Source organism: Pleurodeles waltl, chromosome 11 (assembly GCF_031143425.1).
Source record: "Pleurodeles waltl isolate 20211129_DDA chromosome 11, aPleWal1.hap1.20221129, whole genome shotgun sequence".
Classification (NCBI taxonomy): Eukaryota; Metazoa; Chordata; class Amphibia; order Caudata; family Salamandridae; genus Pleurodeles; species Pleurodeles waltl.
The window spans coordinates 868,305,179-868,328,941 of NC_090450.1; the positions used below are offsets into that span (position 1 = coordinate 868,305,179).

The 23,763-nt window shown below is 42.6% G+C and overlaps 1 protein-coding gene across 1 annotated transcript in view; it reads right to left on the minus strand.

The window, feature by feature from the left end:
• ANKRD13A (ankyrin repeat domain 13A) overlaps positions 1-23,763 on the minus strand; it is a 352,335-nt gene that overhangs the window by 122,015 nt on the left and 206,557 nt on the right. The window contains exon 12 of the mRNA XM_069214719.1: positions 8,626-8,745. Coding sequence (XP_069070820.1) covers positions 8,626-8,745 — 120 coding nt within the window. The remainder of the gene's footprint in view (positions 1-8,625; positions 8,746-23,763) is intronic.

The following is a 23,763-nucleotide window of genomic DNA, read 5'->3' on the forward strand; positions in this document are numbered from 1 at the left end:
CTCAGCTTATCTGAGGTAGAGGTCCTTGAAGAGGTAAGCTTTCAGCTGTTGTGATGTTAGTGAGGATGCTGCTCCAGATCCTAGCGGAGCAAGCCGAGAAGTCTTGTTTTCTTCATCCTAGTGTTTAGTTTCTAATATATTTCCTCATTTGGAGTGGTACTCCAGATATTATTAGTCTGTTAGCTGGGTAGAGAGGGGTCTTGGTGCAGAGGGTCTTGTGATTGATGCAGCAGATGATGACCTGGGCTTTCACAGGAGGAGCCAGTTTCGATACTTTGGTACAAGGTGAAGTGGTTGGATTTCTTCATCCTCTTCAAGAGCTGTTCTGCTTCGTGAAAGATGTCTTTCAACGGTGAGAGTGTAAACTCTGGGATGCTGATCAGCACAGTGTTGCCCCCTAACTGGGAGAAGACTGGGGCTCCAACTGTTGTTTTGACGTTTTTTCTTAGGAGAAAAGGTTTCACTTTTGTTCAGGGGGCGGTGTTTATTCTGGCAATTTTAAACTTCTTGGCAATGTGTTCTATGAGTGAGAGGTTTAATGCTGGGGAGAACTTGTGGGAATTTGGACTGTCAGGTTGGGTGTGAAGCACATTAGGTTTAAGTTGGGCAACCATGCCTGAGTTAGGGAATATTTGGAGTTTTTGGCAAACATGAGGGATTCAGTCTTCTTGGGGGTTTTAGCATCAGGTAGTTTGTGTAAATCCAAGTTTGGAGGCACCTGAGGCAGGCTTTGAATCTTTCTATATCATTGGTTGAGTAGATTTTGAGAGCGAGTTGTACCTCAACATCAAAGTATAATGGAGAATCTTAATGTTCCTGTATGCAAGGATGGCTCCCAATCGTTGCATATAAAGGTTGGAAATTATGGGATTTATCACAAAAAACTTTCTGTGAAGCAGTTACAAGTACAGGAAGGAGATGCCCCTTCTTCAACTTCAAGAACCACAGAAACTCATGTAAGGCATGCCACTACCATTCTAGAAATCAGTTTACAGTTTTCAACAAATAGCCCATTCTCTCCAGCAGTATACCCATTTGGCTAATTTGTAATAAGAAGTTTGAGCTCTTCAAGGAAGGTCCATAGGTTGAACTGAATCAGGTAGACAACCATTTTCATTTCAAGTGGACAGACATCAAAATTACAACGTTTCTTGTTGTATTATCTAAATACTTGTTTTTTAACAACATTCCCCCTACTCAATAGTGTACTAATTTTAATTTGAATGAAGCATACCCCCAAAAAATGTAACATGTTTGTGGCATAAGGACCCGTCCTTGGCAGGAAATGACAGAGGGAGAAACTGAGAAGATGCATGGGCTTGGAGATCGCTAAGTTCGAGGAGAAGCCTGAAGGTGATGTGCATCAACCCAGTAAATACCATACTCCCTGGGTATGTAAAGTGTGGGTTGGATTTTGTATGGTTTATGCACTCAGATTCAGCCAACATAGGGGTCCATAAACACACAATTCAGCATCTCTATTTTTCCAAAGTCCAGTAGACAGAGTGATCTGTAAACAACAGGAACACTGACCAACAAACATATGGGTAAGATTAATATATGAAGACCAATAAACATAAAACTGCCGCATGAGACACATCATGTGCATAAGCAGAGCAACGGAAAAAGTGCATTGAAGATACCTGGGAATGTACCAGATATTACGGGGTGAAGAACAGCAGGATGGCTCTAGGCAATGTACAAAAGGGGAGCATAAAGCAATGTGAATTAGGAAAGCACAAGTGAGTGTTTTGCTTCAATAATGACCCAGCTGAAACACTCATGCACTGACAAAAATCTCTGGAATGCGCTTCTTAGTCCAAAGAAGACATTTATTATTTCACTGCGCAAGGTTCCTAAAAGGAGATTAGCATGCTGAAAGCACATGATTAAAAATGGTCACAGCAATGAATTGAAAACATGCACAAATGATTCTCCACTGCAATATACACAGCAAATATATGAATCTATATTATAATGCAAAGCAAATAATGAATTAAAAAATATGCATCACCATGAGGCAAGGGCACAACTGCGTCATCTCCCTCTTATTCAGCATCAGATCGCCAGATCCCAGAATTGATCGAGGAGAGAGAGAGCTCAATAATCCTCACAGGAAGATGACACACTCCAGCGTCCTGGATATGCCTGAGATCCGCTAACACTCTCTGTCCCCGGTCCATCTGGTCTCGGCCTCTTATACTTTAAACAAACAAGAGAGGAACATTTTAGAACCTCCTTCTCACTGCAGAAGTTTATTATTAAAAAAAATTCTGATTGCTTTAGGCCTGCTTTGAAAATAACACGTCGGGACTCCTCCCAGGAGCAGTAGGTGATGTGCCCCACAGGTACATTGGGTGATGTGCCTCATGGTGCTACTGACTGGTGTGCTTCACAGGCATAGTTGGTGATTTTTCTTGGGAGCACTGAGGTTTTCATGAGGGAAAACAAGGTATTGTGCATTATGTGAGCACTAGGTTATGCAAAGCTGAGGGGCACAGGAACCTGTGCATGTCTGAGATGAAGCGCAGCCGGGGGGCTAACATGGTGATGCCCAACAGGAGGCACAAGGTGATGTACAAAAGGTGGGCAAAGGGGAAGACAGAAAGGTTTCATGCTGTCCAATGTCAGGCATGAGAAATCCATTTACTTCTGATTTTTCCATAGCTTTCTGTTTCTAGCAGTACTTTTTCCATTATATGTGTGGATTTGTGGGTCTACTAGTTCCAGAATGTAAAGAAAAAAAACTAGGTCCAGAAAAGCTCATTCTGCTTGACATTTAAAAGAATAATGAGCAGAAACATTAATTAAAATGGCCTGGTTAGAAGAGGTAGCACGGAAACAAAGGCAATCGCTTTTCTAAAGCTTGCCACATATCCACATACCACATTTGAGACCTTCAACCAGTCTGAGTTTGTAGATTTTTAAGTGCACACATATGATAAAAAATTCTCAAAATACAAAATTATGTTGGCTCAAATGACAGAACTACTTGAGTGTCACAACTGACATAAGTCCCTTGATAGTTTTGCACATGGACAGCTGGAAAATAAACATTTCCTCTTTATGATGTTAGAAAAACGACTTGATTTTGGTTTGTTCTTTTAACTTAGTCACAGCTTTTCAGTGTTTGGCATGAAGGAGAAAAGGGTGTGCCCTTAGAAATATTTTATTTTTTACTTATTTTTATTTATATGGCAATGCACTGCCTGACTCAAACGAGTTCTGTAAAGACCAATGGGCCGATCCACAAAAAACATAAAAACAAAAAAAACCTGCACACACAGTAGTACTCCAATAAACTGGCACAGATCTACTACTTTTGGCAATTCAGAAACATAACCAGTATGAAGAACGCTTCGAAATGTGCACCAGGAGCACATTTCCAGGCATTCTACTAGGAATATATACTGTATGTGAAATTGTCCGATATTGGATTTTTAATTGGCACACACACCCTGCCCAAGTAGGGACCACAATCCTAGTCAGGATAAGTCAGATACATTCCCTAAATTAAACTGTGCTCCCCCTCTGGTAGCTTGGCACACTGCAGTAAGGCTTCACTTTAGAGGCAATGTGTTAAGTATTTGTGCAACACTTAAAACAGTGAAAAACAGCACATAAAAATAATCAACATCAGGTTAGAAAGACAGGGCGTAATTATTGAACAAAAGACCAAAAAGACAAAAGTCCAATAAGTAGAAGTCGAGATATGAATTTTTAAACAATATCTGCAAACATGGTGTTTAGAAACTTAAAGAGTCAACCCGAGCTATCTGGTTGCACTAGACTGCGGTAAATCCAAAAGTTCAGCCCGACCGCGATGAAGCGTGGACCGGCTACAGGAACTAGCCCTGTTCCACTGAAACAAAACAGTGTGTGGAGGGTTGCGTCAACGTCAAATATCTGATGAGAGGAGCAGAAGAGACGATGCTGAGGGGATTAGTCTGTTCTTATCCACGCAGTCAGGGATGCGTAGTCCTTGAGCTGCACAGTCATTGATGCAATGTCCTTGAGGTGCGGCATCAAACTCTTTATGATGAAGTCAATTCCGAGACACACAGTAGGTGCTGCGATGTCATCATCAGCTGCGATGTGTCAGTGTAAAGGAGAGATGCTGCGGTTCCAAACGGAGCAGTGACGATACGTGAATTTCTGTAGAAGACAGCTGCAGAACACACTTCCAAGAGCCCAGGACTGGATTGGCACCACTTGGCAGGGTAGGACTCACAGTTGAGAGAGTCCAGAAGCTGTAGCAGAGGAATATTAAGTCTAGACTGCAGAACGGGAGGCAAGTCAGCAAGCACCTGGAGTGACTATGGTTCTAGGGATGTAGAGATGCACGTCCAGTCCTTCTCACTCCCAGTCAAGGAGAGCAGCAGGGCAGGCACAACAAAGCAGGAGGCCAGCAGACTGAGAGTTCCTTAAGCAGCACAGCAGTCCTTCTTCCTGGCAGAATGTCCTCAGATCGAGAAGTGTACTGATTTGGTGGTTGCTGGGGTCCAGTAGTAGTGTGGGAGACTTCAAACAGAGCCTTGAAAGTGCACAACATCCCTGGCCTTCCTTCCCTGGCTCCCTCCAGACACACTATAGGGGAGTATGCATCCCTTTGTGAGGGCTCAGGACCCAGTCTAGCAGGTATGTAAGTCCCTCCATCCCATCCTGCCCAGGATGACCCATCAAGATGTTAATGTCCCATCAGGATGTGGATGGCCCATCAGGCACACCTAGCTCCCTTTGTGTGTGGCTGTCTAGAGGGAATGCACAAGAGCCCAGCTGTCACCTACCCAGACTGTATTCAGAGATGGGCAGAGGCACAAATTGGTTAAGGTAAGAAAATGCCATCTTTCTAAAAGTGGCATTTTCAGCCTTGCAATTTATAATCCAACTCTACCATCAGTTGTGATTTTAAATTGTGAGCCCAGAGATGCCAAACTCAAAATATCTATTTGGGCCCAATTGAACATTACACTTATAAAATGTAATAAGGCAATCCCAATGTTAATTTATGGGAGAGATAGGCCTTGCAGTAGTGAAAAACTAATTTAGGAGTTTTTCACTACCTGGACATGTAAAACTTAAAAATACATGTCCAACTTTTTAAATACATTGCACCCTGCCCTTGGGGTGGTCCAAGGCCTACATTAGGGGTGACATATTTATTGAAGAAGAAGGTTTGGGCCTGGTAAGAGAGGGTTAACTTCCCAGGTCAACATGGCAGTTTAAAAGTGCACACACAGGCTCTGCAATGGCAGGCCTGAGTCATGTTTACAGAGCTAATGAAGTGGGTGGCGCAATCAGTGCTGCAGGCCTGCTGGTAGCATGTAATTTACAAGCCCTGGGCACAGATGGTGCAGGGATTTATAAGTAAATTAAATATGCCAATTGTGGATAAGCCAGTTGTAACATGTTTTAGGGAAAGAGGACATCCACTTTAGAACTGGTCAGCAGAGGTAAAGTGCCCAGAGTCCTAAAACCAGCAAAAAAGAAGTCAGCAAACAGGAGGTCAGAAGGCAAACAAAAGTCAGGGGAAGCCCTGCCAAGGATGCCAGGTCTACCAGACATCATTCCAGGTCTCCTATTTCCCCAGTGTGGAATTGTAAATTTTTCCCATGAAGGACTGCCTTCCCCTACTTCCTCTCCAAATCTGTAGGTTCCCATTCCCTTTCCCTTCCAGGAAGAAGAGGTAATTGAGCCCTTTGCTGAATTAAATACCAAACATTTCCAGAGAATTTAAGGGTCGGATCTGAGTTTGTGAACGGCCTCAAACTCACAATTTTGTGGGTGTTCACAGACTTTCAAAGCAAACCATGCTTTGATCTCTCCACCCTCTATATGAGATTTACAACTTCATATTTCTCTGCATTAATGTAAGATAAATCCAAAGTACTAAACCAAATTACACTTGACAGGATTCCTTCTGTGAATTCCTGACAGCTGTAAATAAAGCTATTTTTGGGCATAAACATACATTTGTGATTGAAAATGGTTTAGTGATTAGAGTCCTGTGTTTCCTTTCAAGAGTACACCAACAAAAACATCAGAGGCGGAGTTAAAACTCCTTCCTGTAACATTACACCTGCATACCTCTCTCAATCAGTCACACAGGACCCATTTTCAAACTGTACACCAGAGCTGTGGCAGGTGCTGACCACTGAAAATGGTGTTGTGTAATCCTTGGCTCGAATTATATTGAGCGAGCCAGAGTTTTGTTCAGAGGGTTCGCTCACATTTGCTTGCACTCAGTATTAATCTCTTACTCGGCATCATTCACTTATTTTGACTCACACATGCACTTGGGTTTATTTACTCTGACTCAGTCTCACTCATTCTCACTCTGACCCACTCAGTCTCATTTATTCTCACTTAGTTCCACTCAGTATCACTCCTTCTGATTCACTCACTATCTGGCTTACTCAATTTCAAAGTAACTCATCCATTTCCACTCAGTCTCACTCATTCTCAGCCTGACTCACTTGTTCTCCCTGATTCACTCAGTGACACTCATTCTGATTCACTCAAACTCACTGTGACTAACTCATACTGTGTCTCCCTCATTCACACTTATTCTCTATCAATCTCACTCTCAAACTCTATTATTTTCACTCTAACTCAGTCTGTCTCTCTCATTCTCTGACTCACTAAAACTAACTCAGACATGACCGTCTCACACACTTCTTTCTCACTCTCATTCATTCTCACTTGTAGTCTTTCTAGTTATCATTCAGTGTCACTTACTTTGACTCACTCCTTCATTGACACAATCTCACTTTCACTCACGCATAGACATACAGACATGCTCACACATACACACGCTATCTGAAGGGCACACACTCTCCTGAATACATACACAGCATTGAAAAACCTTTGTACTTACCCTGCTGCCTGTGCAGGTCCTGTTTGGACTCCTGCCACTTCTTTCTGCCTTCAGCTCTTGAAACTGTAACTTCGAAGCTGCGTAGTCGCAGATTTGAGGTTTTAGTCTTTGCTCCTTTAACCCACTGTTTCCCAACTCGGTTACAAATTGGGAAAGCGTGGGGTTATTGACAAGTAGCCAAGGGCACTGCAGCGTCCTGAGGCCAGCCCTTGATAATCAATGACAGGTTGCAGAAGCCTTGCTGCGCCTACGCCAGCTATCAGACAGTACCACTGGCAGTGTCAGCAGCGGTGGCTCCTCCGCTATGGCAGAGGAGCGCTGCCCTTCAGCAGCAGCAGCAACTACCAACATTTAAAAATAAAACGATAATAAACAATGTTTCTTATTGTTTTATTTTTAGAGGGGAGGGGCCATGGGGGATGACAGGGAAGGAGGGGGGAGTGCTGTGTTGTGCACCACTCCCTTCAGGGCACGTGTGTCTGGCCAGCTGTCTTGCTGAGCTGAGCTCTCTCCAACCTGGTACTGTGTTGCTGGGTTGGAAACAGCAGGCTCAAGCTCCCAGCCTGCCTGGGAGCGCAAAGCCTGGGCGCTCCGGCCAATCCTAACGCTGCTTCCATGCTACCAGCAGCATGAAAGCAGCCTTAGGATTGCCGCACGGCAGGCTGGGAGTCTGTGCCTGCAAGTGGAGCCAGAAGCGCGGCGTGACAGGCGGGAGTCAGGTAAAAAAAAAATGTTTTTGTCCCCTGCACTCCCCCCACCCAGGCCACACGCCACCCCTTTACTGCGCTGCAAGCCGCGCATGCGTCTCAGACTGTTGACGCAGGGTATTTTCCCTATACCAACAGTGAATAACAGGCAATCATTCACTCTTGGTATAACAGAAATGGGGCAGAAAACAAATGGAGCCCTACAGGGAGATCGCTACTGCACCAGAATCCCTTATTTACAAATGCAATCTGCATACGACTTCTGCAAGCATGGTGCAGAAAACCAGATCTAAAAAGACAAACGTGTTATTCAACTGATCATCAAGCCTAGCATTCAAGTTCACAACATGGAGCAAGGTAGCATGGGAAAAGATTCTAGCAGAGGGTGTTGAAGATAAAAACACTAAATGATTGCAAAACCTGTACACAACAGACAAAAGAATAAAGCTAGATCAAAAGCTAAGGAACATGAAGACTATGAGAACAAGCATTTGCAATGCAATAAGTCTTGCATTTGTTCGAGTTGGAGCTATTAGCGTTGTATACTCCTAACCGGACTTTTCTTGCCACATAAATTGAAAATGAAAAGTAATACAGTGTCACATAAGCAAGCTAATTCAAAGCACCACGGCATCAGTGTGAAGGAGCACACAAAAGGAGAAAGAAGTTCACTTGCAGTCAAACGTATGGGCAAAAGTGCAATTAGCCATGTAACAGGAGCGATGTCCAAGGCGGTAAACTAAACCGCCTGCATGGAGGGACAAACGTAAAGCAGTTACCAATGAAAATAAAGGATTTTTGAAGGGCAAACCCACAAACGTGTGATAGTGATGGGTGTGCAGTGGGCATTGTTAAAAGCCCAGATACATACCAACACGTCGGAAAAGCAGCGCTTGCGCATTGCTGTGCTCGACCTAAAAACTAGTATGCAGACAGACGAGACAGTACACATCAAGGTAATTTGCTGGGCTATTTGATCGTAATACCCAAAGCGCTTTCATGAAATTGGGATATATCCGATAACTCTATTTATTGGTTTACCTTTTTCTTCTCCTGGGGAAGTCACAGGTGAAGCTGCTGGTGAGGTCTCCTCGGCTGTACTGCAAGTATTTACATTTCCAAAGGTAATTCGCGCATTCAGCACATGAAACAAAGGAATTTCTACAGAAGAAAGCAAATGCAATAAATAAATTAAGCAGCAAAACATCTACTTGCAGTACATTCTCGGTTTAATATACAGGATAAAACGTCTTCACTGGAATCTTTAACTTTTTATAATGCAATTAAGTGACAAAAATAATATCATTTTAAGTTTATAATTCCACCAGACTACTATAGCTACCATCACTTATCGATAAGCATTAAGCAAATTAAGAAGTTAAGTTTACTTTTTAACAATAGATCTGAAAGACCCACGCCAATACATGCCATTTGTATTTCAAATTATTTCCATGAGTCAAGAGGAAGTTTACATAAAATAAAACCTATACAGAAATGTGCCAATACCACCCATCGGTTTTCCTACATTTTAAGACCACTCTGAACCTCTTCATAATTCTTACTAAAAAGCACTGATTCGAGCCCTGCTCTCAGTTACAGTGCAGTCAGAAAACTGTTACCAAACGCAGAAATGCAGAGAACGGACAGAACACAGGGCTTGCCCTTGTTTTGGTTGTACTGGTGTCCTCACGAAGATTAGACTCAAACAATACAAACTAACACAAAAAATTCGAATACATGCAAACAACGTTTCTTTCAAGATAAAAATTCTATCTTGTACTAACATTACCGCTAGAGACACCTTAATTTTAAAATCTTCTCTGGGGGACGGGGGGGGGGGGGGGGGAAGGGGGCGGGCTGGGGAATTGAGGGGATGGAAACAGAGGAGAATGAGGAGGGCAAAAAATACAACTCAAAAAACCTACTCAGAGCCCACATGGGACACAGACATTGTTGCATTGTCACATGACATTGTGAGTTAAGGATATCACATGTGGATCCTCTGACTAGGAACAAGAGCAAAATCAAAATACCGGAAGGAAGGGAGGTAAATCAGATGAGAAACTGAGGTTACATACCCGAAATCAAACAAGCAATCAATTCTTCTAATTAAAAGTAAATCTGCGTGAAGAGATAGAAACCATTATATCAGACATCTCTAGCACCTTTGAAGAGCAAGGACCTACCCAGATGAACAGAAGGAGCCAGCTGTAAATACACATTATATCTGAAGTTCAGGCAAAAAGATTCTGTCTAGGAAGACAGCCTGCCACTAGAGTTAAAATAATGCAGAAAGAGTATCTACGGAACTTTCAGAACAACGTTCGAAGAAATGTTGGTGCAAAAGCATATAGTATTAGCAGGGTCTAGAACACAAACTTCAGAACAGGCCTCAGCCAGGTGGCAGACTAAGGTAGGTGTACTATCATGAACTGGCTGGAAGACAGACTGCACAGCTTTTAAGCTCTGTACTAATTCATAATGCTGCTTGCTCTATGTTTACAAAGGGAGGATTGTCCCTCTTTGAGACCGGTCGATACAGTTTAAATTTGAGTAAGAAGTTCTGAAAAGAAAAACAACTTATGTAAAAGTTTGAATTAGTAATTCAAACCTTAGTTTAACTATGTCAACATAACAAAACTGATTCAAAATGTTTTAATGTAATAATTTTACATGATGACAATGACCAAGAGTAACAGATGTCGATGGAAGAAATCTAGGGTATTGATCTAAGTGTACATGCAAATCAAGGAATTAACAAGAGAGGAGAACATTTCATCGAGAAATTCCACTGAAAGAACATATGTATCCTCACTGGCTCTGAACAGGCTAATCACCCTACCATACACTGATTAGGCATGTCATCTAAAATTGATGATACATAGAGATATGTGGAGCATTGGGCAATGTGTGACAATTTTTGTGAAGACTCCAAAACGAATGGAGACTACTTCGCACACATTTTAACCATAAAATGAATTGAGCGGTTACAATTCACATTAGTAATAATGCTAAGCACTGGAAAACAATTAGGTGAGACATGCCAATACAAAATCAAATGCTATATCAATAAACACGGATCAGGAAGTGACTGATATTGTGAAATTATCTTAGAATTTCAACATTTAAAAAAATAATTACTCATCTAATAAACCAATTTGGGTCTTTTAAGGAAGTCTCAGAAAAATATGGGAATGACAGTTGTTAGACGTGGCATCCTTGACGTGGTTGCCTCTGACTTTTTGCCTTTTGACCTCCTGTTGTTCAGACTTCATTTTTGCTGGCCTTAGGATTCTGTGCATTTTACTACTGCTGACCACTGCTAAAGTGCAGGTGCTCTGTACTCTAAACACGGTAACATTGGCTTATCCACAATGGCATATTTCATTTACTTGTAAGTCCCTAGTAAAATGCACTATATGTGCCCAGGACCTGTAAATTAAATGCTACTAATGGGCCTATGGCACTAACTGTGACACCCACTACAGTAGCCCTCTAAGCATGCCTCATGCCTGCCACTGTAGAGCCTGTGTGTGCAGCTTTCAACTCCCATTTCAACCTGGCAAGTGCACTCACTTGCCAGGCCCAAACCTCCCTTTTTATTACATATGTCACCCCTAAGGTAGGCTCTAGTTAGCATCCGGGGAGGGTGCAATGTATTTAAAAAGTTGAACATGTGCTTTTAAGTTTAGCATGTGCAGGTGGTGAAAAACAATTAAATTAGTTTTTCACTACTTTAAGGCCTATCTCTCCCATAGGTCACCATTGGTGTTACTGTGAAGCAACCTTTAAGTGTAACTTCCAATTGGGAAAATAAAGAAATTTGGAGTTTGGTGTCTCTGCACTCACAATTTAAAATCACAACTGAGGGTGAAGTCGAATTTTAAATTGGAAGTCTGAAAATGTCACTTTTAGAAAGTTGGCATTTTCTTACTTTAACCATTCTGTGCCTCTGACTGTCTCTGAATACACATCTGGGGTGGGTGGCAGCTGAGGTTTATGCATTCAGTCTACACAATCACACACAAAGGGTTCTGGGATTTGGCATTTGCATCCTGCTCGCCCATCACTAGGTTGCTGGGTCTTCCTGGGCTAGGCAAGGAGGAGCAGCCAACACTTACACCTGAATAGGGGTGTGCCTCTCCTCACACAAAGGGCTGCATACCCCCTGTAGAGTGTCTGGAGCCAGGGAAGGAAGGTCAGGGACCTTGTGATCTTCAAAGGCCTCTTTGAAGTCTCCCAGGCTTCAAAGGCACATTTGGGTATAAGTACTGGACCCCAAACTTAACCAAAGCAGAATTCTACTGGAATTAAGGACATTCTGCCAGGAATTACTGCTGTGCTGCCACGAGGGACTGCCACTCCACTAACTACATTCCTGTGTTGGCCTACTGCTTGGTGTATGCTGTGCTGTTGGAGAAACTGGCACTTTGCTACTTGCTTTGCTGTGCTGACCTGCTGCTTCTTGCCTGAAGTGAGAAGGACTGGACCTGTTCTCTACATCCGTGAACTCAAGGTTCTCCAATGGCTTGTTGGCTTGCCCTCTGTTCTACGGCAGTCTCAGGGACATCAAAGACTGCCTGCAACTCTCCTGGGGCTGCTGGACTCTGTCATCTGTGAGTCCTACCCATGCCTGAGATGACCCCCTCCAGTCCAGGACTTCAGAAGTGTGTTCTGCGGCCGTTTTCTATTAAAAAAACGATGCATTGACCCAAATGCATGTGAAAAATTGACGAGTTGCTCCTCTAATGCAGAGGCTGCTTGACGACAGCAGATCCACAGTCTGCGTGGCTTGACAATGACGCATCACATTAATCTCAAGGGAGTTCAAAGCTAACACAGGACCCAACTGTGAGACTCAATGACAATACAGTGACACGAATGCGTAGGAGATACTGAAGCATCGCCTTCGCTCCTTGGCATCGACGCTTGCTCCATCCAAGGTACTGTTTCAGCAGACCCTGCGTGGGTGCTGTAGCTGGCCTACCCTCCATCAGTGTCGGCCTGAACTTTGGATTTGTACCGGTCTCTCGCTACGTCAAGTAACCTTTTGACCGGTAGTGAATTCTAAGCACTGTTTTTATATTTAATCTTTTCAAATTCATATCCTGAGTTCTACTTATTGAATTTTTGTCATTTTGGTCTTGCTTTACTCAGATAGATATTTTCTAAAATGGCGTGGAGTCTTTTTGTGGTGTCTTTCATTGTGTTACTGTAACTCAAGTGTTGCACAGATACTTTACACAATACCTCTTAAGTTAAGCCTGACTGTTTTGTACCAAGCTATCAGAAGGTGAGCACAGGGAGTGTATTTGACTTACCATGACTGGGATTGTGGTCCCTACTTGGACAGGGTGCAAACTTCTACCAACTAGAGACCCAATTTCTAACACCAGTCTTCATGTGAAAAGTAAGCCAGACCAATAGATCAGAGGCATAGAACAAGAATACGTTACTTAACTTAGCTGTCTCTCCTCAGAACAAAAGCTCAAGCCAGCCATGTCGCACAATACATGTACATAAGGAACAGCAGGCACATTGTAGACTGCAAATCAAAACTCCAAGAAGTAATCATTTTCTTCCTAGGAAAGCCTTCCTGACTCAAATCTATATTGGGGGATAAGCAGATATTGTATTTTGTTTAAGCAAGCTTGCTAAGCAAAACCTGCAAAGTAAGGCTCTCTGGAACTGGATGAGATGACAAACAGGGCGGATCATAAACAGCTTCTTTAGATTTCGTAGATTTCGTAGATGCCTGGGCCAAGGACATCAGAAGCTGAAAGGCTTTGAGCAAGGCTCATTCAACTGATCAACCAGATGTTCATTGAAAGGTATTTTATTATCAGTAGACTGCTCATCAGTAAGAGTCTCTGTGAAAAAGGATTATGTCTGCTAAATAATGAGCTTGCTCAACAGAAACAGGCATCCCCGGAAGTGCAAGGTCAGTCTCAGTCAATGTGTCTAACCCAGCAGCATTCCTTCGATCTAGGAACATTCTTATATTAGATTCAAGAGGTAGTGAAATCCAATCATCTGGAGAATCACAATCTCCTCCACATGGTTAGAAAGGTCTAATGCTTTGGAAAATGAACCTAAAGGCTCTAGAAAGCAGACTTCGAAGTTACTTTAAGAATGCTGGGAAAATCCCTTTCCTTACACAATTTCACACTCCTCTGTTTTGTAACAGACAGAGTAGAAGTCAGAATCCTCCATCTTCAAGAACTCTCTCCTACTCTATCTGATCTTGGTGGTGATGACAACTTTATTGATGTCAAATCCACAGGCCTGAAAAATGAGTGAGGTCCACCAGTGCTGACAGTGTACTCAAAGTTGTCAAAATGAAAGCATTGCAGACTGACATCACAGATAATGTCTCAACTTATTTAGGCCCCAACAAAGGCAATTTAGCCAGACGAGAGTCAAAAATCCTCAATACAGCCTCTTTACATTTCTCTATTTGCTAAGCAGAATCACCAGCAGTGGGGAACCACATGTAAGAAATTGGCTACAGAGTAGGAAAAGACTCAAAAGAGGTGGTAGAAGAGTCAGCTGCTCTCTCGTTCCTCTCAATAAGATGTCTCCTCTCTTATTTGTGTCTAAAGATGATAATCTTATTCTCAACCTCGAACTGTAGCTGGAATGTGAGTCTCCCTATGTCTTCTTTAACAGGGCAGACACCATGGTGAATTTCCTCTCCCTCTTTATCTTCTTCTGCATCTTGTCACATAGGTCACATGTCCAAGATCTATAGCCCTGATCAAAGAACCACAGACAAAAATATGAGGATCAGTCCAGGTCTTCTAGACTGTCTTTGTAGTTATGTCAAATATTTAGTGCCCTGTTTTGTAGCTAATTGTCAGCTTGCACGGCATTGTTTTAACATTCTGATATGCTTGTCCTTAACTGTTTGCTGCAATCTACTCTCGTACATCTTGTGTTTGGCCCCCTGTTACAGTTTGCTACAGCTTGTCTTGTCCCTAGCTTACAGCTCAATTGCATCAGTTTACCTTGCCTGTATTTTCAAGGAACAACCTGTTACAACTAGATATACTTCCACCCACCTGCTGCCTAGTACACTGTACTATATTTGATTTTGCCTGTGTCTTAATTTTCCCTCTCTGTTTCTCCGCATTTGGCAAGTGATCCTCACAAGTGCTCCTTTCATTTCCATTTTTCTCAAGACACTCATACATCGCTAAGACACAGTATCCGCCCATATATGTGCCTTGTCTTGCAAGTAGTGCATTCTGTTCAGAACTCATGCAGAGAAGACATAAAAAAGGCTCAACTTGCCTTTACAGCAGGGAATAGTTGTTGCAGTCTCTGTACTTGTGATATCCATCCCAGAGAAGACTTGTAAATGGCAGATGTTCAGTGCTGAGGTCATGGTTAGCTACAACCCAGGAGTCTCAGAAGCTAATACAGATAGGACTGTCAACACCACAAAAGGTCACATAAAATCAAGAAAAAAAATACCAAAGACTGTTCAATGGAAAAAAGTGTGATTAAAAACAAAGCACCATCAGACGACCAAAACCCCTATTTATTACTAAAATGATTTTACAATAAGGGACTTGCTAGGGAATACTACTCTGTGAGATCAACCTCTGCGTAAGTTTCTCTGAACGTCCTTCAGGCAGTCGGCTGACCTAAGGAAGGTGGCACAGAAAGGCCAAACTGCAATCCCTCCCTCAAGAAATCTACGACTCTCACTGGATCACAAACTGGAGATCGTTGCCAGAACATCAGCTACGGAAACAGATCAAATGACAGGACTTCATAATGCATGTACAACCTCAGAACAAACAATGCAGCTGAAGAAAATAAATAAAGGAGGGATGAAGCCGTGAGAGATTCACTCGGGCCCACAGACATATGTCTGAAAAGATGGAAAAATGATTTCCTTGGTTAGCTGGGGACTAGAAAAATCACCACTAACTGGCATCTGCTATTTTTTTCTTAGAACCCTGACAGTGAGCGAAATAGGTAAATAAACACAGCACAATCACAGTAGACCCAAGGGCCCAAGAACTGCTACACCATCGACCACAGAGGTTTGAAAATTTTGACTATGGCAACTAGATATTATCCTTGAAGGCAAACATGATATCCACCAGAGCCCCACTGTGAGGCAGATTTTTTGGAAAACATCTTGTCACAGAAGGAAGTCCATAGAAGAAGACATTTCTAATATAAAAAAGGCAGCGTACATTCCAAAGGACACACTTTATGATCCGTTCATCATTAACCTCCATTAAGAACTCTCTCTCAAGAGTGCAGACGCATATTTTGTATAGTTTCTTTAGTTTACCCAGGGACCCAGATTATACAAATTTGAGGGAGTTATCGAGAAGTGTTTTAACACATTTGTCACAACTTTGATTTCTGTAACCAATCGTCCAGACATAGGGAAAAAAAGAGTATGTTTCACATTGAGCAGATCATCCACCACTGTCATGAATTTGGAGGAGGCGTTTGATACAGCTATAAAGGTAGAGGGTAGAGCTCTTAACAGGTAATGATGGTGTTTGAATTTTGATCTTAAAACTATTTATAGAGCATCACTGCACTCCACTTAGGAAATTCTGCCATTTTTAAGTCCACTGCACAAATCTGAGTATCATGAACCTTTCATTTTTTCACAGTTGTTCTGAGTACTATGCTTATGAAGCTTCCTTCTACCCATTTTAGCATTACAAGTAGAAGAGTTACATTATTTCTTTATTTTCAGATGTTCCAGAACCTTTTCATACTGAGCACAAGCCTCTTGAATCAGTAACTCCATGTGAAGAGGCTTAGTGTTTGTGGGAATATTTGGCGGAAGGTCCAAAACCAGAGTGTAATCATTCTGTATAATGTCAAATACCCTTTTGTCTTCTGATATCCTCGGCCACAATAGAAGATGGTGCAAGTTGTTCCACTATGGTTTGTGACAGTGCCAACAGCACAGTTGTTTGTTACCTACTGCTGAGGACTGATGTTTTGGTCACTGTTGGAATCATGCTTTGATGTTGCTACTTCTGCCAATATGGCACTGTTGGGAGACACCCCTCCCTGATGTCCGGCATTGTACCTTTGGGAAAAGCTTTTTGTCACAGTCGTGCCCTTTTGTGGGTGCATGTGTGTGCTGTCCATTTTGATCTATCAAAAGGTTTATTTGTGAGCAGTGCAGAAGACACCCAAAATGTTCTCATGGTGCTGTAGAAAGTAAACACCTTTATTTTCCTCTCTAGAGCACTCAAACCAACAGAAGAATTCAAAGGACAAGGAGAATTATAACACAGAAAACGTCTGGAAAGAAGCAATGGTAATTAAGCACAATACACCCAACAAAGGATACACCGAGTTTTAAAGGGGATCCTCTTCCTCACAGGTACCAATGTATCTTTTGAAAATAGGAAGAGATAGAATCAATTGGCTTAGGCTGACCACTGTTTGAGCTGCAGTATCCTTAATGTAATGTAATCTAGACAGATGTTTAGCAGGGAAGCTGAAATACACTGAATTGCAAAAGTCCAGCCAAGACAGAACTAGAGCTTTAATTGAATTATTTTTGTGAGAAACTACAAAGGAGAATATTTTACTTAATGCTCATAAAGAGTAAAAATAGCTTTTGTAACTAAGGTGAACTAAATAGAAAGGGAAAAATCTGCTTACAAAACGATGCCCAAATTCTTTCTTAACCCACAAGGTAAGGCCCACACAAGCAAACCAAAAACAGAATGCAGCAGTACTGAGTTAAAAAACCCTCAAATTTACCTGGATTCCACTTAAAAGAAATTAGGGTTCACAACCAAAAAAACTGATTCCAGTACAAGGGGCAAACTGGTTAGCGGCTCCCCTACAGCCACCTGATGTTCATCAGAATTTGAGTATTGTCTGCATACATATTTTATACTGCATCATTTGTGTGGGATCCAAAACCGGCGGTCCCTGAAAAGGTAAAATACCAGAATACTATGATCATAATCCTGTCTACCATAATTACCTACTCCTAAAAACTGTTAACAGAAACATTGCCCAATTAAAGTTATTAAGAGAAAATCACCCCAATGGGGTGATATTTCTTTAAATAATGTTAAGGACACTATATTTCTGTCAGATTATATTCTGCCATATAATCACCTGACAAAGGATGGTCTAGCACTTTAGCTACGGATCTGGTTTGAGGGAGAGTACTTGGGGATAAAAACCTGCTGGATGCTACAAACCTGATCCCATGAGCAGAAAGGACTTGCCATGACATTGCTACACTGCGAGTTTGATTCAATACTAAAACGATTCCTTCAAAATATACTTTTATATTGAAATAAGGACTCTAACAAGGACCTTATACAGCATCCTAGCTGTGCATGTACACCTTTGAAGATCTCCCTCAAGGAGTTCATGTGCTCGCTTTCCCACAGAGGAGGAGTGCATAAAGACAATCATGATGGCCATTTTCACCCACTGCATCCATTACTACATACTTCAAAAGAGAACTGCTTTTAGGAAAAATACAGGACCCTGTACTGGTTCTGTGTGTGAGGCTGGAGACAAGGAAACATCCATGGTGACCTCCACTTGCTCTTTTGGTAAGAGGGAGGGTTTCTGGCTCCGATGGGACCTGGAAAGATGATAGGCACCCTCAGTTGGATGTTATCTCATCTTTTTTCGCATTTTGAAAACAAAGCATCTTATTCAGATCTCCTGCACTGAAGAAGGAGCTTCCAATATCAAGTGTGGTCTTGTTGGAAATGTAGGACTCATGATCTTAACTCTCTGGTGCAAACTATGCTTTGAAGCTGAAGTCCTCAATGTTGGGCAGGATCACAAAAGCCATTGGTGTCTCAATATCCAGCAAGTTGCTGGTAGTGCTCACCATCTTTGACACTGAATCTAACAATGGCTAACAGGAGTGATAACTGTTATGGAACCTTGGCTCTCAAGTGAATGAAGTGAATTAAAGAACTGGATTTGTGAAGTGCGGAGCTAGTGTCCCGATGCTTTAAAGAACCAGAGGAACTACTACTACTACTCCCAATTAACATGAGGATACAGCCAGATTTTTAGCAGCTTTCAAAAGAGCAGCTCATTTCTTGTGCCTAGAAGATTCATGGACAGCTTGTTCCTAGCTTGTGAGGCTCAAAAGGAAAAGGTACCCTGAAGGTCCCCTAGTGAGTTCCAATAAGGTTCAAAATGAAACCCTGAAAATGTTGCTGTGTTGGAAAATTGAGGTAGAAGGTCTGCACTTCTGCCACACTTTGTAGTAGGCCGCAAAAGAGTTGCCATAGTCTCTCAGTCTGTTACTATCTATGACAAATGTCACACTCCTCAGCAGTATGGCTATCCAAAAGACAAAAAAAAGGACTGCATGTGAATTCTTGTTGAAAGACTCCACCTTGCAGAAAAGGATGAACATTGATAATATTAACTTAGCAAAAGGTCTAGTTCACCACAGATTTCAATACAAATGAAAAAACTCTGTGACAAAGATTTTTAAGAGCATAAAAACCAAAAAAGAACAGCTTGTGCTGTGGGATTCTTATGGAAAAGCATGACAAAAATGACTGCCCTAACTGGCACTTTGAGATACTGAAGCATCCTTTCGTGCTAGTAAGGCAGTACCAATTTGTCCCTTGAATGTTGGAAATGCTGAAAGAAGCCCATTTTCAGGTTGGATTAATTTTATGGAAAGAATTAAAGCATGTCTTTTCTGCCCAAAGATTAATTTAACCTAACCATAACTGAGTTTATTAAAAAGGACTTGAGCATGTTTCCTTTGAGGTGAGCACTAATTTTATTAATATTTTTGGGATATTTCTCTGTAAAGAGTATTGTAGGATCCTGCAAATAGGTGGAGATAGTCTCTGTTTACGGATGTCAATGAATATCACATTGTGGACAAGAGAGAATATATTAATAATGTATAAGAAAACAAGTTACTTACCTGTAACTACAGTTATCCAGTATTGGTATCTTTCATAAATTCACATGCTTGAATCATCCCCATCGTCGAAGTGGGAGTCCCACGGTACATAAAATAGCAATAAATAATAAATATTTTTTTTTGCCATAGGCTATAATGGAGTCAGAGCTTGCTCATATAGCCTATCCATGTCCTTTTGTGAAAGGACCCAAACCTGCCTGCTGTCCAATCAGGCACCAGCACCCTCTAGAACCTTCTCCAGAGAAGCTCCCTTCCTCAGATTTTCCAGCACGGGAGTGAAAAATTAAAAAACCTGAGAGGAATGCGAGCATCAAAGGGGAGGCGGGTGGGTCGCATGTGAATTTATGAAAGATACCAATACTGGATAACTGTAGTTACAGGTAAGTAACTTGTTTTCTTATCCAGTATTGGATCTTTCATAAATTCACATGCTTGAATCTGAATAGACAGCAGTATGGTTGATAAACATTGTATCCAGCGTGGGTGGAGGGTGCGAGCATGAGGACCCTCTATCTCAATTAAAGTTAATAATAATCATCATAATAATAATAATAATAATAATAATACCTTTATAGAAAACTCATCATTTCTGAGCGTGAGTTACGAAGGAATACAGATACTGTAAGTACGTGCATATATAGATATATAAATATAGATAAAATTCATCTATCTGCATACACATTAATAAGTACATACATACGTACACTGTAGATAATTCACCAGGAAACACAATAGAAACATGGTTATCTGCATCTTAAACCATATGACTATGACTAAGGAAAGGTCTCACCTTAATGAAAGAGATGGCGTAGCACAGCTTGTCCTACTAGAGAGTCTGTTCTTTGTGATGACTCCAAACAATAGTGCTGCGTAAAGGAGTGTGTGGTTTTCCATGTCGCCGCCTGGCAAATGTTTTCAAGGGCAATACCTTGAAACAAAGCAGCCGATGTGGAGACTGCTCTTGTAGAGTGGGCTCTCGGGCGCCTAGTCAAGGGTTTTCCTTTGGATTGTGGAAGAAATCCATCGGGCTACAGTGGCCTTGGTTACTCCTGTTCCTTGACGTCCCAGAGAATAAGATACTAGAAGTTGGTCTGATTTTCTGATGTTCTTGGTACTTTGCAGGTAAAATTTTAGGCATTGCTTAATGTCCAAAGAATGGAGAGTTCTCTCTGCTATCGTAGTAGGGTTTGGAAAAAAGGTTCGTAGAATAACTGGTTCATTGAGATGGAATGAAGATGGAACTTTGGGAATGTATCTAGGATTGGTTCGGAGCATAACAAAATCCTCAGAAAAAACTAGAAAGGGCTCTTTAGTAGTGAACGCTTGTATATCACTGACTCTTCTGGTAGAAGTGAGAGCGAGCAAGGTTGATACTTTCCAGGTTAAGTACTTGAGTTCAGCTCTATGGATGGGTTCAAAAGGGGCTTTCATGAGCTGGGAGAGAACAATATTAAGGTGCCACTCTGGCGGAGGTAAGCGAACTGGAGGAAAGGTGCGGAACAGTCCTTTCATAAACTGTTTGATGACTCTGGTTGAAACAATAGACGGCATGCCAGCCGATCGTCTGTAAGAGGCTATAGCTGCGAGGTGAATCTTGACTGATGCATATGAAAGACCAGCCTTGGAAAGAGAGAGCAGATAAGGAAGAATTTGCTCAGGATTGATTTGAAAAGGGTGAAAATTGTTCTGAGAACACCAAACACAGAACCTCTTCCATTTTAATTTGTATGTCTTATTCGTGCTCTCCGCTCGCGCTTTAGATAATATGAGCCTACATTCTTGGTTGATGTTCATATCTTGGAACTCTCTGAACTCAGGAGCCAAGCATGCAAGTGCAGTGAAGTTGGGTCGGGGTGTAAGATGAGGCCCTGATTCTTCGAGAGAAGATTGTGGTTGCATGGGAGACGGACTGGATTGGCTATTGACCGGAGGAGAAGCTCCGTATACCAGTACTGTCTCGGCCACTTGGGGGCTATGAGAATGATCTTGCAGCCTTCGGTCTTCATTTTCCTGAGGAGTCTGGGAATTAATGGAATGGGGGGAAAAGCGTATGCAAAGATCCCTGACCATCTTATCAAAAGAGCATTTCCCCACGACCTCGGGAGTGGGTATCGACTGGCGTAAAACTGGCATTTGGCGTTCAGGTTGGTGGCGAACAGGTCTAGGATCGGCCGACCCCATTGTTGAAAAATGCTCTCGAGTATGGTCTGGTTGAGTTCCCACTCGTGACAGTTGTCGTCTGTCCTGCTGAGAGAATCCGCTAGAGCATTGTTGACCCCCGCCAGGTGCTCTGCCCTGAGGCGGACGTTGTTCTGTGTGAGCCAGTTCCAGAGAGATTGAGCTTCCCTTGAGAGGGAGAGGGATCTTGTTCCTCCCTGCTTGTTGATGTAGAACATGCTTGTTGTGTTGTCTGTTCTGACTAACACGGATGATCCTGCGATGCGTGGCAGAAAAGCTTTGAGCGTAAGGTGAATCGCTTTCAGTTCTAAAAGATTTATGTGCATCTCTTTTTGGAGCTTGGACCATTTGCCTTGAATGCGCATGTCCTGTAAGTGGCCTCCCCATCCTTCCAGGGAGGCGTCCGTGGTGATAACGAAATCTGCTACTGGTGCCAGAAAGGTTAGACTGTGGGAGAGGTGGTTGATGTGGGACCACCATTCCAACTCCTGCCGAATCCTTGGTGTGATGGTTATTAAATCGTCGAAGGATCCTTGTGACTGGGTCCATTGGAGTTGTATTTCTTCTTGTAGAGGTCTCATCTTGAGTCTTGCCAGCGGTACTAGGACTATGGCTGAGGAAATCATGCCCAGAAGCGATTTGAATAGTCGTACTGAAACGAACTTTCTTGTGGAGATTGTGACCGCTAATTGAGTCAGCTTCTGCTGCCTTGCTAGGGTAAGATATGCCTTGTTTTGGATAGTTTCCAATTCTGCTCCCAGGAAAACTCTCCTGCATGCGGGGAGCACGACTGACTTTTGTAGGTTCACCGTTAGACCCAAACTGTTGAATAGTTTTAGGCAGGCATCTGTGGCTTTTGAGGCTAGTAGGGATGACGGAGCTTTTATTAGCCAGTCGTCCAGGTAAGGGAACACTTGGAAACCCTTGCTTCTGAGGGAGGCTGCGACTGGGGCAAGGCATTTCGTGAAGATTCTCGGAGCTGATCTGAGGCCAAATGGCAGGACTCTGAATTGATAATGGGCACCGGCTACTGTGAAACGGAGATATTTGCGATGTTTTTGGTGTATTGGAACGTGGAAGTAGGCGTCCTGAAGATCTAAGGTTGTCAGAAAATCTCCAGGGTTTAAGAGGTGCAAGATATCTGACAGTGTGATCATCCTGAAGGATTGTTTCCGAAGGAACTTGTTGAGCTTCCTGAGGTCTAAAATAGGACGCCACTCTCCCGACTTCTTTCTTATGAGGAAAAAACGGGAGTAGAATCCCAGACCTCGTTGCTGCAGGGGAACTGCCTCTATAGCCCCTTTTTCTAGAAGGCTGATGATTTCCGCTTGAAGCAGACGAAGATGGAGAGAGCTGCCTGCTGTTGGTGGGTGAAGCAGTGGCTTTTCTGTGAACTCCAGGGTATGACCTCTTGTCACTATATCTAGCACCCACTTGTCCGATGTTATCTTCTTCCAATCTTGGATGAAGTTGGAAATGTTTGCTCCTATTCGTTGATGTTGTGGGCATTGAGGGAGCATAGCCGGTGCCTGTGAAAGAGCCCGCTAGTTGGCGGAAACCCGTAGAGGCTATGTCCAGTGTGCAGTCAATAATCTCTTCCGATGCCCGCTCACCTTCCTGTAAGATTTTACGTGCCTCTTCCTGTTTATTTTCTGGGATGAGGTCCAGGAAAGGTTGCATGTCGGACCACATTTGACGATGATATCGGCCCAAAATTGCTAATGAATTCGCTGCCCTGACAGTGATTGCAGACATTGAGGAGAATCTCTTGCCAATATTATCTAGTCTGCGACCTTCCTTGTCTGGAGGGGTGGATATAGCCGTTGATGGATTTTTGGAGCGCCTTTGAGCAGCCTGTGAGATGACCGAATCAGGCTTTGGATGGCCAGTAAGGCATGCCGGAGAATCTTGGGTCGCCTTATATTTTTTATCCAGTTTTTGTGGAACTGGAGGAACAGTAGCCGGATTCCGCATAATCTTTGTGCCCTCGCTCCAAATGTAATCAATAATCGGAATGGACCGTACCGACTTCCGTGATTGTTCTTTGAAGTCATGTAGGAAGCATTCCGACT